The sequence below is a fragment of the Pipistrellus kuhlii genome, unplaced genomic scaffold (assembly GCF_014108245.1).
Source record: "Pipistrellus kuhlii isolate mPipKuh1 unplaced genomic scaffold, mPipKuh1.p scaffold_m20_p_2, whole genome shotgun sequence".
Lineage (NCBI taxonomy): Eukaryota > Metazoa > Chordata > Mammalia > Chiroptera > Vespertilionidae > Pipistrellus > Pipistrellus kuhlii.
Genome location: NW_023425515.1, coordinates 61,078,430 through 61,095,585, shown reverse-complemented (window position 1 = coordinate 61,095,585; position 17,156 = coordinate 61,078,430). Strand labels below are relative to the sequence as shown.

Below are 17,156 nucleotides of genomic sequence, written 5' to 3'. Positions count from 1 at the left end.
AGAATTCTCTACTCTCAACCTCCATGCATTGCTTGTTTGAACTTGTTGGTGAGAAATAGAGCAGGAAGGCTAGACAGAGAAGAAAAGAAGAAAGGAAACATAACCTCAGATAGATGATATTGTGGAGTGGAAGTTTGAAAGGCCTACAAAGAAGAATGAGAAGATCTGGCCATACAAGTGTGTATGGAGGTGGGGGAAATGGGGTGGGAGCAGAAAAGTACTGCTCTGGTCTTGCCTGCAGAAGTTAGAACAAGTTTCACAGGAACCCCACCCTTTGAGCAAGGGGAGCTGGGATAGAAAAGAACCAATGTTCCTTTCCAGCCAGGTGACCCCTTAACCCAGTCAGTTTCTGGGTGCGTTGCTGGGACAGAGTGAAGAACCCCCCCCCCCCACACACACACACACACCTCCCAGTGCAGCAGGTATGGGGCTGACTTTGACCCTCCTGCCAGATGCTGCTGGGCAGAGTAATCAGTCAGTTGCTGATGCTATGGGGCCCAGAAATTCTAGATGGAGCTACTGGAGGATGAAGGTATCTTCTGATTGGGTGGTGTGATGCCTCTCACTTCACCCCACCTGCCTATCCACCCACATCTTCCAACCCAGGTACTTCAATTTTAACAAAATACTATTAATTTCCAGGTTTTGTTCTGAGTCAAAGTTATCTACTTTTTCCTCTGTTTCTGTGCCAGATGATGTCATTTTTTAAAAAATTAATGGAAAATGCTTTTGGTCTTCCACTTATCTGCAAACTTCGGGACCTATCATCAAACATATTTTTAAGAAAAAAGAAAGCCAGACCAAGGCTCAAGTATAACTCAGAGAAGAGAGTACTTTATTATTTTGTCACACTGAAGCCTTGAGCCAGACAGATCAAGTTTGTTAGAAAGGATTAAAGAACCAACCCTAAAACATGTGGATTTGGGAGCATATGTCACATTAAATATAGGAAGGAGCAGAATATCCCATGACTAGGGAGAAGGGAAATATCAGAGGCAAGTACAGTCCATAAAAACCTGAAAGGAAAGGAAACCAATGCCAAAAAGAGCCCTTGCATTTCCCTCAAGCAAACAAAGCTCCTCACTCAGATAGACGATACTGCCTGAGTATTACCATCATAAGAGTATTCATTTTTGTGTTATTGCTATCTTTTATGCTATCATTATTCCAGGCAAGGATCATTTCTCTCTGGTTTCCATTGATCCCCCAAATATCACCAACACATAAACACTAACTCGCTTGGGGAACTCCACTGGCAGCAGAACCCAGGGAATTTGTGTCATCAATTTAAGATGTCTCAAATCCTAGACACACCAGTGTCCTGGACCATTCCTGACTCCCTTGGAAACAATGAGCAGACAATACAGGAAGCTGTCAGGAAATCCAATATCTAAACACAATATGAGATTGTGGCCCCAATCTAATGAAAATAGATTCATTTTGCTTTGTTCCTATTCTGTCACCTGCTTTGTGGGAAAAATAACACATGATAAATCAGAACATTTGGCCATCTCTGAGTACATATTGACTCATCATTTCCTGAATATTTACGAGAACATGAATCCCAGCCTCTTTATGCCTAATGTTTTGAACCACGTAAATTTGTGGAGAATGAGTGTTTTAATCATCCCTCTTTGCTATTAAGGTGTTACAACCTTTTTCTGCTGAAGAAACTTGAAAGACTTTCTCAGGTTTAGCTTAAAAGACTCAGTTGTTACATAATCTGGGGCTAATTTAAATTCACAAATGAATTTGATGGAGGTGTAGACATTCCTGTGATCTAGATTAAATAACATAGAACCAACACCATGCCAGGAAGTAACTGGGGGAGGAGCATTGGTTAACTTGCCTATGACTTTCACAGGACCTGGTGTTAATAAAACTCAAATTTGATTTGTTAAAAATTGCGAAGGAGGAACAATGATAGAGAATATGAGATCCTAGTCCCTTCCAGTTTAGAAGTTTTTTAAAGTACATTTATTCATTAAATTTTAAGTGTCTCTATGCTCCAACCAGTACATCTATATATTGGGTGGCTGTTTACTTTAGATTTTTATGTAAGCCCTAGAAAGATCTTCCCGTTAAGCCCATTACTATAGCAGGCTATGATTAATTCACTGTAACATTGATTTTTAAGGATCAGAGAAAAAGCCTCCTTAGTGGAGGGCAGGGGAGCATTAAGGGATATAGGCTGCATCTGCCAGAGCTAACATATTCACTCATATAATTTACTGTAATGTTTGTTTTATATGGACTATCATCTCTATATTTTGTGGATATCTTATGCTTCATAACTTAATGGCAGGCCAAGCAGAGTGTATAATGCCAAGATCTCTCAAAGTCATTTAGTGATGACCATTAAACTTGTCTTAAATCAATGAACTAGAGGCCGTGTTCATTTGTGTGATCTTTAGCAGTTTGCTATTTTATTAATGAGGAAATCTGAGTCCAGAAAAGCTAAATGACTTATCTGTCTACATCACTGAATTGGGGAAAAGTCTTCCTTCTCTTACCTCCTCTCCTTTGCATCTTATTTTTATGGACTTGATTGTGGTTTCATTAGCTATACTATGAGCCAGACTCTGGACTCCTGACAGCTTTCACATATGCAGTCCCACTGAATTCTCATCACAACCTTTCTGAAGCTCAAAGAAGTTATTTGACCAAGGCCATTAATCTAACATCTAGTGAATCCCAGATTTTTAATTAAAGCTAATATCAACCCAGACCTTCAGTTCCTGACCATGCCCCATACATAATATTGCTTAGAAAGATGACATTGTAATATTCTCTCTCACTCATCTCATTTCCCCAATGTCTCTCTGAAGGCAAAATGTGATTTTCTGAACTATTCTTCTGACCTCAAATCCTTGTCTGAAAATTACTCTTTTTGGCCACCTTTTGCTCCATACATCACTGTCTGTGTTAGGGATTCAAAACATAGCTGAGGACTTCAGTTAATGATGGATAGCACTAACCAGAACACAGATCACTTTTCTCTAGCTCTTCTGAATCTACAGTTCACACAAAGAGGAAAAAAATTTAAATTGTTTTCATCAAGGAAAGAATTAGGCAATAAATACAAATCAACATTTGGCAAAAGATTATTGTTATTTATTATATTTTGTGTTAATTTAATAGGTCATTTTACAGTAGGTTTATTTTGGTGCCAAGCACTGTATACAGCATCAATCTTCACACCCAACTGTTTTACAGATGATAGGACATAGCATTTCAGAAAGTTTAAGCATCTTTTTTTAGATTCCAGAACAAAATGAAACAACTCTTACATGATTTCATTTTCTTTCTTGAGCTCTTTGATGAGAGCCTCTTTCAGGCATTGCCTATAGGAGGAGCTCTATCCCATAAAATAAACCTCATATTGCACAAGACTAAAGAGACATTTTTAAGCCTTTCTCTAAAGAAGAAAAGAGTCCTCATCTATCATTCTGCTGCACATTGTTTGCTGGTTTCTGAGGTGCCTCCTCACCAGTCGGCTGGGCAATGAAGGGTGAGCCCTGCTCTAGTACAGGTTGACCCGTAAAGAAGGCCTGTGACTTCTCCTGTTACATTAACTGAAGACCACATAGCTGCTCTGCTCACATGACCTGCTTGTCCCTCTAGATACTTTGGGCGGCTAAGCTGTGCGGACTGTGTAAACGAGGTCTCCTGATCTCTGGCTTCAGCAAATGAGTGCAAATAAATATCTGACTTTACTCTCCTTTTTCCCTCTAAGAGAGTAAAGTCAGGATATTTATGTCCCCAGCTCCTTTCCTACCTGAACGTTTGCCAGTTTGTCTGCCCTTCTATACTGAGGCCACATTCCTGTCAGCAAGCCCCGCCCCACTGCTACTCTCCTACCAACCCTCCCGCATTTCCCCTCAGTTCCGATGAAGAAAATGGCTTCCCCTTGGTGGTAATCCTTAGAACTATGTCAATGCTTGTTTCCTCTACTCCCAACCACAATTTCATAAATGAATTACATATTAAATCCTACCCGATTATCGCTTCTGAGTGTGCCTTCTGTTTTCTGCTGGGATAAAATTGGCTTACCGTGTTTGGAGTACTGCAGCTCTCAGGGAGCAATAACTCCAGTGAATGCTAAGCCATAGTGACAGCAAAGATTGCATTGCGGCTTTTCTGATATTTTTAAATACTATGTGCCTATATGTAAGAGCCCTGGATTTTATCACATTCATCTCTCCATAGTTATGGCATTATACCCTTTAACTCTCTGGTTATCAGAGAAAAAAAATCTTGTCTGATAGACATCGGTAGACTTAGATGTGTCACCCTTACTTCTATCTTAAGAACTGCTATTGAATTTCAAGCTGTATGTGACAAGATTTCTTTATTTTCTCCAGTTGATTTGAGCACTTGAAAAGACAGCCATGAAATGTCTTTAGACTTTATATTCACTTTGTCAAGATACATATTGTACTTTTATCAGGGAACACACTGCTGACTCTTTTATGAGCTGCTAGTTTTTTTTAGTCTATCCTTCCCAGGTGACCTAAAGGTCATAATGGTGGTAAATCCAACAAGGGTGCTTGAACTGCTCATCCTTGTAGAGGTTACCCCTTTCCATGATAATGCTGAAATGACATAGGGAGAGGGCAAAGGTTCTTTATCTTTCTCTCTGAGTCAATCCTATTGCCTGCCATGTAGATGGAGCCCAATATTTGTCAATAAATATGTTGGAATAAGAAAGATGTCCTATTTTTAGGACTGTTATTTAGTTTATTTCAATTCTGTAAACATTGTGAGATAGTATGCTATATGGTTGTTCCCTTGATGGGAAATTGCATTACTTGGTAAAGAGAGTATCACCCAAAATATTCATACAGTATCTATGATGTGCCCAGTACCATTCTGAGGGCTGGGGTTAGAGCAGAGAGTAGGGAGACAGCCATAGCATGCACTCTGCCCAAAAGCACAGCCCAAGGTAAAGGTCTGTTACAGGTACTTTGGAATATTATTCTCTGAAACAAGAATGGGAAATTAAAAACAAAAATAAAGCAGGGAAAAGGAGAAAGCCAATCCGAGGGTGCATTATTAAACAGTTGTACCATGGACAAATGTGTCTGGGCACCCTGTGAGGAGCCATGTAAAATACACCTTGGGATCATTCACCTAAGCTTCAGAAGAGGAAGGATGTATACACCAGCTCCTGTTCCCATGGGTCATGTGTTTTCCTGTAGGGTGTTGACTTTCATGAACTCCAGGGTTTTGCATGTATCAGAATGGATGAGGCACTGTGTCTCTGCTCCAGAGATGCCACCTCAGAAAGTGGGAGGCATTCGGAGCCTCTGAGGAAAGGTGCTGTCAGGTTGTGCATGTGAACAGCTGATTGCCTTCATAGCAGCTGGAACAAAAGGGCATCTTAGGAGGCATAACAGATGACAAATACACTAAGCCCCTGTCCTTACAGAGTTTATAGTCTAATCAACATCCAAATAAGAACATAAGCAATCTAACTTCTCATAGTGATAAGCACCATGAGGGACATTCAGCTCTTGATGTGACAGCCCCATGGCAGGGGCTCCTTGAAGCGTTATTGGCATCAGAAAAGTTAGCAAGGGAAGGAGAGGGCATTTGAATGACCTCATTTATAAAATGAGGGGGGATGTCTCTTCAGATTGAGAGAACCCAGTCAGGAAACAAGTCTGTGGAAGAGTATTTGAAGCAGAAAACTTGGCAAATACCTCCTGAGGTTTAATGAACAACGAGCTTCTGAAGGATAGAAAAGATAGAGGAGGCAGAACTATGGTGAATGAGGGAGTGTGGGATTGAGAGGGGAGGGGAGGGAACAGGGTCAACCCAGTAATGCAAGGCCCTGGCAAAGCCAGATCCATGTCTATAATATAAAGGCAAATTTAGAATCCACACTTCATAGGCTCCTATCCCACTTGATGCTGAGAGATCTCCTCTTGCCTAAAGACCTATCCTACTTCCACTTTTGACCCTGTGCACTGTGTCACTTGGGGATGTTTTTTGCAGCAAAATGCAAGTGTCTAAAGAGTAAGACATGGTTTTTATCGTTTATGTTTCTAAGTCACCTAGAACTATGGAACTTTGTAATCTTTTAAGATTTGCCACTCAAATATGTTTTTATTAGCACAAACATTAAGCATTATGGTTTCTAAACATTTTGGAAGAGAAACCTAACACTCCACAATGTGTGTGTGTGTGTGTGTGTGTGTGTGTGTAAGTAAAAAACAAAATGCAAGACAAATCAGTAATGTTTGAGTTAACCTCTATGAAAACTACAACAAAAGTAAATTTACCATTTTGTTCAACTTCCTATTTCTGAAAATGTCCTTTTCTCATTGAGGCTAAGTGTTTAGATGGAGCATAGAAAAAGTTTGCCCAAAACAACCAGTTATGGCTCGCCAGTAGCAGAAATAATGAGTGTCCCTGCTTCTCTTTGTAAATAATTGAATTTGCCTCTGAAGTTCAAGGAGTTCAAGATTTCTTTTTGTGTGTGAAACTGACTGCTTCTGCTTCCTCTTTATATGAGCAGAATATACTCTAAGACAGAAGAATGCCGTGCAATTGGGATTTGGTGAGCAGCGAGGATAATAGAAGAGATTGACATGACTTCTATAGGAGAGTTATTTTTAAGCTTAGAGAATGCCTATCCCCATGCTGAAAAGGCCTTTAGAAAATAATACTGGGATTGAAAGACAATGGAAGTAAAATTCCCATCATCTGGGAGAGCCGTGCCAGTCTGCAGGGTGTTGCTGCCACCTGCTGCACGAAAACAGCCATGGAGCAGCTGTCACCTGGGTCACAGCTGCAGGACACCAGGTGCCTTCAATTAAGATTCTGTGAGCATCTGAATTTCTTTTTCCCTCTCTTAGAGTCTGGGTGGGTCCCAAAGGAAAACTAGTCAGATCTGATGACCTCTGGCTGCAGAGGTTTCTAGATATAGGAAACATGGACCAGGCCCTGAATAATTACCCAGAGAAGGCCAATTTGCCCGGCAGCTACTGACCAGGTGCTTTGAGCCCCCAAACCCAATGTGAGGAAAGGATTCCATTAAAAGTGAATAGATAGCTCAGGAAAATATATGACGATTTCCTTTTTTTTTTAAAAAAAATTAAGGTGCTTTATTTTATATTTTCAATCTTTTGTGGAGTTGCTTTACTTTAAAGCAATAAAAAATAGGAGACATCTAGCCCTGGCCAGTGTGGCTCACGGTTGGTTAGAGTTGTTCTCCACAACAAAAGGTTCAATTCCCAGTCAGGGAACATACCTAAGCTCAGGGTTTGGTCCCCAGTTGGGGTTTGTACAAGAGGCAATCAATCAATGCTTCTTGTTCACACAGGTGTGTTTCTCTCTCTCTCTCTCTCTCTCTCTCTCTCTCTCTCTCTCTCTCTCTCTCTTTCCCTCCCTCAAATCAATAAACATATACTCAGACTAGAATTTTTTTAAGGGAGGAATCTAAGTACATTAAGTGGGGAAGGGTATTGTTCTTAGAGAATTCAATAAATGTACTTGTTTATACTTGTTTATTGGTTCTACTTAGGTAAATTCCCCTTCATCTGAGAAGTTGAGTGAGGTAACTAAATTTCTTCCCCAGGCTTGCAATGTGTCCCAATTTAGTAGAGATGCCAACCTACAGATCAGGATCTCCCTGGTATATCTATTGAACTGTTTTTACCTCTATAGTCTATCACTGTCATTTCCTGGGTTTTCTAAGGCAAATAAGGGAGAGATGAAGGCATCAAGTGCCATGATGTCTCCTCCTTTCAAAGACTCTAAACTTCCCAACTCTCTCTCTGAAATATGCTTGTCATCACCACCTAACCCAACATCTCCAGTAATCTGAGACTTAGTGGGGAGGTTGTTGGGGGGGGAGGAGGTAAATGCTTGCAAAGGCCTACATTAGGAAATGGGTAACTCATCTTCTGGCCTTTGCAGGAAACATCATTAGTAAGTAGTAATGAGTAAGTACGACAATTATGGCAAGTATGTGTACAGGGTAGCCTGGACATCCAGGAAGATGGTAGCCCTGATTCACCATCCGCAAATCTCTCTTCTCCCAGCTAAAATCTAATCCCCTCAATCACAAGGATGATGCCTTATGTCTTAGCATTATTCATAATCACCCCAAGTCCCTGAATTGGGGAGATCAGTATGCACTTAATGACATGATGTCATGATACATGATATTATACATGATGACAACCTGGTGAAAATTCTCTTTCCCTGGCCTCAAAAAGAAATTGTTACCTCACAAATAAAGTTCCACCTTTCCCTTTGTCTTTGGGTTATCTGGGTGCTTCCAAAATGTAGTAGTGAGATTGAGGTCACAGGATACTTCACCGATTGTCCATACAGTTGTATGTTGACACATATATTACTCATTTTTATTCTTTGTTTATTACACTTTGCAGTCTTCCAACTAATGCTGTCTTCTTAATGTTGGAAGGTGAAGATGGTCTATTTTATCCTAAGCTAGAAAACCATGAAGTCACATCTGTCAAGGGATACTCGTTATGTCTGAGGAGTCACTTCCCTGTTCTCCTATCTTGGTCCTCTGTAAACGGAAGTGACTGGGCAGATGTAACATGCTTGGTGGCTAGCTGAGGTAGGAACTTCTCTGCCTTTGCCTTCTGATTGTTTCAGACTTCCTCACTGTAGTTTGGGGCTGATACACAAGCTTTTATGCCATCACCACAAGAGGCCTCCCACCAGTACTGTGGGAGACTTCCCTGTCTAACTTCCAGTTCTTCCCAGACCAGGGACAGAAAAGGAGCCCTCACTCCCCCACCCTCAGGAAATGTGGGTTCCCTGCAAGAGGGGAGACAATAAAGTTTGTTTTGATAGTTGATGCTCCCCTCACTTTTCAGATTTTATTAAGTGTGTTAATGTTTTGTTCTTTCACCCTGGAGCAATTCTGGAAAGCAAATACATTTTTAAATTGAACAGAAAAACTATTATAAAAGACACGAGGCTCACATTTGTTAAATGACTTTGTGCTCCTGAAAGAAGTGCATGAAAAGCACATTATGAACTGCTCTGCGTGATTTCCTTTGGATTTAGAAGCAGCTCGACTGACACAGAGATCCTGATGGAGAGAGAATCTGTGGGTACTGAAAAGTCTTTTCACAAAGGTGATACACAAGGTTTCAGAGAACAATTTCAACTCTGTTCTGTTGAAGGTTATACTGAGCTCTGAACCACATTACTTTCCTGTCTACGTTTCATTTCCTGGGCTCTTGCCAAGTGATAAACACACACGGACGTGTGGTAGATTTGGGGTTTTCAGTGTGAATAGGGTGGCTCGAGTTTGTTTAGCTAAAGGTATTGGGTGACTTCTGTGATCACGGTGGAAATGCTGCTGTAAGCCCTTCAGGAGAAGATGGAGAAAACATGGACATTCCGGGCCATCTATTCCATCATCCAGATACATGTTGTCAGGGGTAAGGCTTCCAGTTGTACTTTCTTGTCAAATCAGCCACTTTAGGGGGTGAGGGAGGCCTCTTGCTCATTGAAGATGCCTCCTACTGCTGCTGAAACTGAGCACAAAGGCAGATGTTCCGAAGGTTTTCAGTTATGTACTTAAGCAGCAGCTAGCGGGGAGCTGTTAGAGTCTACAAAGGATTACTGAGGAACAATAAAACCAAGAAAGGGATGGGTAGTTTGTGCCACTGCTCAGAGACATTTTTACCCATTTCCTTCCTAAGAGGATCTCTGGAGTAACTGGGAAATTTTGAATCTTAGAATGAAATGTTCTCCAAAGGGTAGTCAGAACAACACTGGAATACTAAATAAAATAAAATAAAATAAAATAAAATAAAATAAAATAAAATAACTCACAAAGCCACCAATGTTCAGAGATCCTTGCTCAACTTTTTTCTCTCTTTCAACTATGATTCTTTTTTTCTTCTTTTGGATATAACAAGCATTTCTCCTCTAAAGACAAATGTTGTTGGCAGTTGAGCATATGTTGAATTTAATGAGCCATGTGCAGGTAACAGACCTGGGAGACATAGCAGGGTCCTTATGACAGTAGGAACCAAAGCCTAATGGGCCTATTTAGAATTGGTAGGAAGGAAGATTAGTTCTGTATCCCACAGCATGAGGGTACTATAGCGATCCTGTGTATCTTAAGAATTAACTCTGCTTTTCAAATAGAGCTACTAAGATTTTTAAGGAGAATTTCTAAATCAAAGGAGACTTTGGAATATAATGTGGTAGATAGGATCAGAAGCATATTATCCAGCAAAGGAGAGCTCACAGGGAGATATATTAAACTGTACTAACCTCTGCCTACCCATGCTTTTGCATCCATAAAAGTGTAATAATTCCTGTTTGTAAAGTACCTTTGAGAGCCTTGTTTCTTCTCAGTTGCTTGTCATCTTTTTATCTTTTCCCCTTGTTAGCTTCTGTGGTACTTGTCACAATAATATGTCATTTCTTTAAAAGTATTCCATGTTCATTCTAAAACTGAGGCCTACGCTATTGAAGGTATGTCAAAGATGCAATGCTTAACATACTTTAAGTCCCCTGTACCATTTGATCAGACAACTGATGGGAGAGAATCTTCTTTTATATCTAGCATCTAGATGATGCTAACCAAATCTTTAGTGGGAATTTTACCTGAGGTGTTTACTCCCCTTCCCCCCCGCCCCCATAAACTCTAACCACATGGAGATAAAGGCCCTTTCAATCCATATATATTGAGTGTCAAATTTCCTACCCTTCTCTGCCAATCTGGGGTCATTTTAGAGGTTACTTCCTAAGAGGTTACAGAAAGAGTGCAGATTTTAGGCAGCCCAATTTATATTCTTTTACTGAGGTGTGACTTCTAACAAACAACTTAATCTGCCTGTGCCTCAGTTTCCTCTTTGAAAAAGAATGTTAAGCCGAAACCGGTTTGGCTCAGTGGTAGAGCATCGATGTGCGGACTGAAAGGTCCCAGGTTCAATTCTGGTCAAGGGCATGTACGTTGGTTGCGGGCACATCCCCGGTAGGGGGTGTGCAAGAGGCAGCTGGTCGATGTTTCTCTCTCATCGACATTTCTATCTCTCTATCTCTCTCCCTTCCTCTCTGTAAAAAAATCAATAAAATATATTTTTTTAAAAAAGAATGTTAATAATATCACTCTAGTATGTGAGAAGGATTAAACATGACAGTATATATAAACATCTCTTGTACATATATTTTTTTAAAAAACTGCTACACAGAGTTTATAGTTGTTTTTATAGTTTTAGAAAATACCATTTGAGTGTTACATGCAGCTGCTGATGCATAACAAAAAAAAGCCAATTGTATTAAATGTAAGAATAGTTGCCATAATAAGGTGAATTTCAATTTTAAGATAGTCTTGATTTTATTCACCAGTAGCTAGAGATCTTGTTATTTTTTAGATTAGACCAACCAACAAAAAGTAAACATTCAGAAGTCAGTAAGTTCCTCTCGTATCCTAAAGTAAAAGCTTCCTCACATGTATTGAGATCCAGGCTTCTCTATCTGGGTTGTGCATGAGCTCCCTCCAATCCCTGAGGCAGCCAGGGAGAACATTCCTGTGGTTCTCACTCACTTCATCAAAGTCATCCAAGTTTATAATTTAGAGGCACTCCTTGTGAATCATGTAAACTGATGGCTCATGTTCTTCCTTTTCAGGGATATGGGAAGGAAAATTCAACGCAGGAGAAGACATTTATGCTTTACCTGGCTCTGATGTCAATCTGACCTGCCAAACACGGAAGGAAGGCATCTTGGTGCAAATGCAATGGTCCAAGGTCACCAAAAAGGTGGACCTCATTGCCCTTTATCACCCCCAACAATATGGCTTCTACTGTGCCAATGGGGTTCCCTGTAAGTCACTGGTGACTTTCACAGAAACTCCTGGGAATGTGTCAACATGGACTCTGCACTTAAGGAACATGTCCTCCTCACTCAGTGGGAAGTATGAGTGCAGTTTTATTTTTTACCCAAAAGGCAGTCAGACTAAAATCTACAACCTTCTCATTCAGAAAAATGGTAAGCACAAATATGTATTGTGTGCCAACTATGGGCTAAGCATGGTACTAAGTATGCAAAGTTGAACAGAAAGCAGTATTGCTTGTAAGGGAGATAGAAATTGATCAAATAATTCCACCAATAAATGTAAAATTGCAACAACGACAGCAACAAGAATTGCAATGATCTTGTGAGAAAGCATATAATAGCTGTCAGGGAAATTGTCTCTGAGAAAGCAACGTCCAAGCTGAGGTCTAAAGAAAGACTAAGTGTTCACACTAGTCAGAGGTAGGAGGTTAGAGAGTGACCCAGAGAGAGGCAACAGCTTGTGTGAAGGGCTTTGCTGTGTCTGAGGAAATGGGAAATATCAGTGGGACTGTGGTGTAGAGACTAGGGGATGAGGTGTGAGATATGGTAAGGGCCAGATCTTATAAGGCATTGTCATCCAAGTTTGAGGTTTTGATTTTTATCGTGTGAAGACATTGAAGCCTTTTCAGCAAATGATGGTATGACATTTATAGACTCATATGATCATCCTGACCTTAGTATGAGAATGAAATGAAGGTGGATAAGAAGGAGATACGTACTGTAGACAAATTAGGAAACAGTCTTAGGAGCCAGAGAGGAGACAGAATGTTGTTTGGGTTGATATAAAAATAAAAAGATTGAAGAAAGAAAAAGAGAAATTTTATGCACTGGGCATAAAAGAGACATGACTTGGTAATATAAGACAATTGCAGTGTGATGAAGGAGAGAAAAAAGTTGAGGTTGCTATCCAGGTGTCTGGCACACACACCTGAATGGCAGTGCCATGTGCCAAGATAGGAGGAGAAAAGGATAGAGCATGTTTGTGGAGGAATTAACAGAAGTTCTCGGATATATTTTGTACAGGGTAGCTAAGGGTGCCAACAAGGCTGCTGAACATGTAGAGTTCACACAAACATGCTTTGGACACCTGCTCTGCAGGCAGGAGTCCTAGGCTTAAGTTCTAACTCCTTTATGGCTAGAAATGAATTTCACCAGGGATCTGTCATGTTATTCTCTGAGTCCACCTGGAAAATCATCATAATAATTCCCACCATAAAGTACTTAGTCATAAAATCGATTATTCCTATTTCTACTAATAAGTCAACAAGTGAAAAATGCACTGGAAATTGAATGTTTTTAACTCAAGGTAAAGTGGCCTAGTAATACAAGAAAAAAACAAACAAAAAACAAAATAATTCATGAAAGCAATGCTAAGGGTGGCATAGAACTGCCCATGACAAGCAGGTATGGATTTATTACCTCCTCTCTATTTATTAGCAAGAAATAAGACCATGGGATTGAAATTGTCCACCTACAGACTAGAAACTGTCCACCACCTTACAATGCTCTAGTCCCATTGCTGTTTGTTTTCCATGAAAAAAAAAATGCAGTTGAGTTCAATTGGGGATAGGTGGGGTGGGATTGAGTGAATAGAAATAAGGAGAGCATAATTTATGCATTGGGGTCAGGCAGCTCAGATTTTAATGTTAACTCTGTCATTCACTATATACATCATCTTTGCCAAGTTATTTCAAGACTCTAAGCTTTTCTTTTCTTATATAACAAACATAATAAGTAATTATAGTGCCTCCTTCATAGATACCATTATTTTGATGATTAAAAGAGATAATCTATTTGAAGCACTTAGCATGGTTCCTATAGAAGGATACAAGTGTGGTAAACGGTAGTTTTCATTAAGTATAATACAGTACTGAGTAAATTATTTTTCAATTCTTATTAAAAAGGAATCCTCCTCCCTCTTTTTATACTGGCCTATTTTGAAACTCAAGAGTATATTTATTATACGTGAGCACACATACAAATTGACCTTGGCTTAGACATAGATTTTTTTTTTTTTAACTCTGCATAGATCTGGAAACTTATACTATTACATATCTGAGGACTTACTGTTTACTCTTCAAGATTGGCAACATAGATTGATATGGCTCTAGGAAATAGGATACAGATCCTATATGAATTATGATGTCTTCAACATGAAGTCAGAAATGGAAAAGAGGTAGTATGCTCTCTAAAATGAGGAGTGGTATTATTGCCTTTAAGGAAAGTGTGTTTCTAAAATAAAGGGTAACCGTTACCCTTTGTTTGTTTTGTAGCTACCCAGTTGTAGCTACAAAACAAACAAACAAACAAGCAAACCCCCTCACCCCCACCCAAAACATCAATAGAGAGACAGAGCCAGGTCTGCATCCTGTGTGGTTAGAAAATCCCCAGTCTTCTGATTTAGTTTAGCTTTGCTGCTGGTCAGCTGGATTGGATGAAAAGCAATGGCCTCAGTGTTAGGGAGATGGTTCAAGTACTGTGTATTTAAGTAGAAAGGGGGGAAAGTAGAAACAAGGGGGAAAATTCTTCACTGTGGAGGGACTAAAAATGTAAGCCTGGCATAGAGCTAAGGGTAGACACTTCACTCAGAGAAGGCAGTTGCCATTCAAAAGCCTGGTCGGGGCCCCCAGCACAATCATAGATTTTTCCTCCTTATTCTTTTGATCTCCTCTCACTTCTATTCATAGTCTTGCCATTTCCCTCTTAAATCCATGAAAGAGTTAATTGGGTGGGCAAAGCACACATGTATTGCAAACATTTATGATGTACATAAATAGATGCAAATTGAAGTGACATATAAGAATCTAAATATGAAAATGCTGAGAAACCAGAGGCGGTTGAGACCTCTTCCTGTTTCCTTTCTGTTGTCATATGCTTTATTCCACCCACTCCTCTGCTCACACCTCAGGGCATGCTAACTCCTGTCCCCTCTTCCTGGAGGGCCTCACTGAGAAGGGATGTTTTTCTCTTTTCTCAATATTTCATTCCTTTGTGTTAGTCACTGCTCTGAGGCTGTGGATGAGGGTAGAAATACAAAAATAGTTAGGTGTTTGCTACTTCAAAAAATATATATTTGTATTGATTTTGAGAGGAAGGAAAAAGGAGAGAGATAGAAACATCAACAATGAGAGGGAATCATTGATTAGCTGCCTCCTGCAAACCCCCTACTGGAGATCAATCCCACAACTGGAAATCAAACCATGATCTCCTAGTTCACAGGTCAATGCTCAACCACTGAGCTATGGCAGCTGGGCTGGTGTTTGCTTCTTATTAATTTTTACTCAACCAGGTTTCCCCTTAGTTTAGGGGCTTTCATGTTATTGATATAGATTGTAAGATGTTGATGCATTTTAAAATTTGTAGTTATTAGGATTCATTATAAAAATATGTGACTTTAATTTCCCAGATTACAACAAAAGCCTTTGAGGCCTTTTACCTTTAGTCACCTTGCTATATATTAGCTCCCCAGAACTTATTTATCTTATAACTGGAAGTTTGTACTCTTTTACCTCCTTTACTCATTTTTCCACTCCCCTACCTCCACCTTTGGCAAGCACTAATCTGTTCTTTGTATCTCTGATTTCATTTATTTTTCAGATTCTACATATAGGTGAAGTCATACAGTACTTGTCTTTCTCTGTCTTATTTCACTTAGCATAATGCTCTCAAGGTCCATCCATCCTACCCGAATGACAGGATTTCCTTTTCATGGCTGAATAATATTCCATTGTGTATTAGAACATTTCCTTTACCCATTTATCCATTGATGGGCACTTACATTGTTTCCATATGTTTGGCTATTATAAATAACTAAAGGCCTGGTGGGTCCCTCAGCCCAGCCTCCACCCTTTTCCAATGCGAGATGCCTCTGGGATGTCTGACTGCTGGGTTAGACTCGATCCTGCAGGGGCCTAAACAGGCAGTCAGACATCCCTCTAGCAATCCAGGACCTATGGCTCCTGACCCCTTGCCTGCCTGCCTGATCGCTCCTAACTACTGGCTTGCCTTCCTGATCACCCCTAACTATTAATACTTGCCTGTCTCCTGATCGCCACCTCTGCCTAGTCCCCCAACACGGTGGCTTTGTTCAGAATGACATTTAGAATGATGTCCAGACAGTTTAATTAGCATATTATGCTTTTATTATTATTATAGAAGCTGCAATTAACATATGAATGCAGATATTTATTGAGACAATAATTTCATTTCATTTAGATATATATCCAGAAGTGGGATTGCTAGATCACATGGTAGTTCTATGTTTAATTTTTTGAGGAATCTCCATACAGTTTTCTATAGTGGCTGCACCAGTTTACATTTTCATCAGCAGTGTACAAGGCTTACCTTTTCTCCACATTCTCACAAATACTTGTTATCTCTTGTCTTTTTTATAATAGCCATTCTAACTATTACAAAGTGAGATCTTATTGTGGTTTTGATTTGCATTTCCCTGGTGAATAGTGATGTTGAGCACCTCTTTATATAACTGTTGGCATGTGTATGTCTTCTTTAGAAAACTGTGAATTCAATTCCTTTGCCCATTTTTAAATCAGATTGTTTGTTTGTTTTTGTTATTGAGTTGTATAAGTGTTGCATCCCTTATCGCATCCCTCATGGTTCAGGATTCCTATTCAAAATCTGGTTCCTGGATAAGGCTGAAAACAATTGAAGAGACTGGAAAAGAGTTAATTTGGGAAAATGGGGGGCCAGGGGGGAGTTCACCTCTAGGGGGAGAACTACCACTGCTCTGGCCTTTGCTATCCCTTTTTATTGAGGCTAGGGGAAACACCCATATCCTTTTGGCAGGAAATTCCAATAATAGACAATCAGCAAGAATTTACATATTATTAACAGGTGGAGGTTGCTTTAACTCCCAAAGTCTCAACCAAACAATGAGTGAATAGCTCCTACTATTCAGAGCAATTAAGATTGGCCAGCCTTTCAGATTCCCTTTTCACATTTCTCTATTAGTGACAATGTTCGGTTTCGGCAACTCCCCCCAATTCTTTCCTTTAAAAAAAAATCTTGCATCTGCAGACCAGAAATAAACATATAAGAACAAAAAATATTTGAGTCCCAATTTCAATGTCCAAAAGTTCTGAGTCCAAGTTTCAATGTTCAACAGTTCCTTATGTGTACATGTCAGCAATGATATCTGGATGGTGGACAAATGGTAGCAATGCAGGCCCTACCATCTCTGGTTTGGTCCTGGGCAATCTGCAGTGATGCACAGCTGCTGACTGCTAGCATGGCAGCGTCTTCCATCTCTGAACTGTTTCTCCTCTTGTTTTCATGGCTGGAGCATTCCTGTT

At 39.9% G+C, this 17,156-nt stretch overlaps 1 protein-coding gene across 2 annotated transcripts in view; it reads left to right on the top strand.

The window, feature by feature from the left end:
- Positions 1-9,279: 9,279 nt before the first annotated feature.
- Positions 9,280-17,156, top strand: part of CD96 (CD96 molecule) — an 85,542-nt gene continuing 77,665 nt past the window's right edge. For both annotated transcript variants that reach the window (XM_036446895.2, XM_036446894.2), the window contains exons 1-2: positions 9,280-9,431; positions 11,638-11,997. In XM_036446895.2, the coding sequence (XP_036302788.1) occupies positions 9,371-9,431; positions 11,638-11,997 (421 nt within the window). In that variant the 5' untranslated portion in view covers positions 9,280-9,370. The remainder of the gene's footprint in view (positions 9,432-11,637; positions 11,998-17,156) is intronic.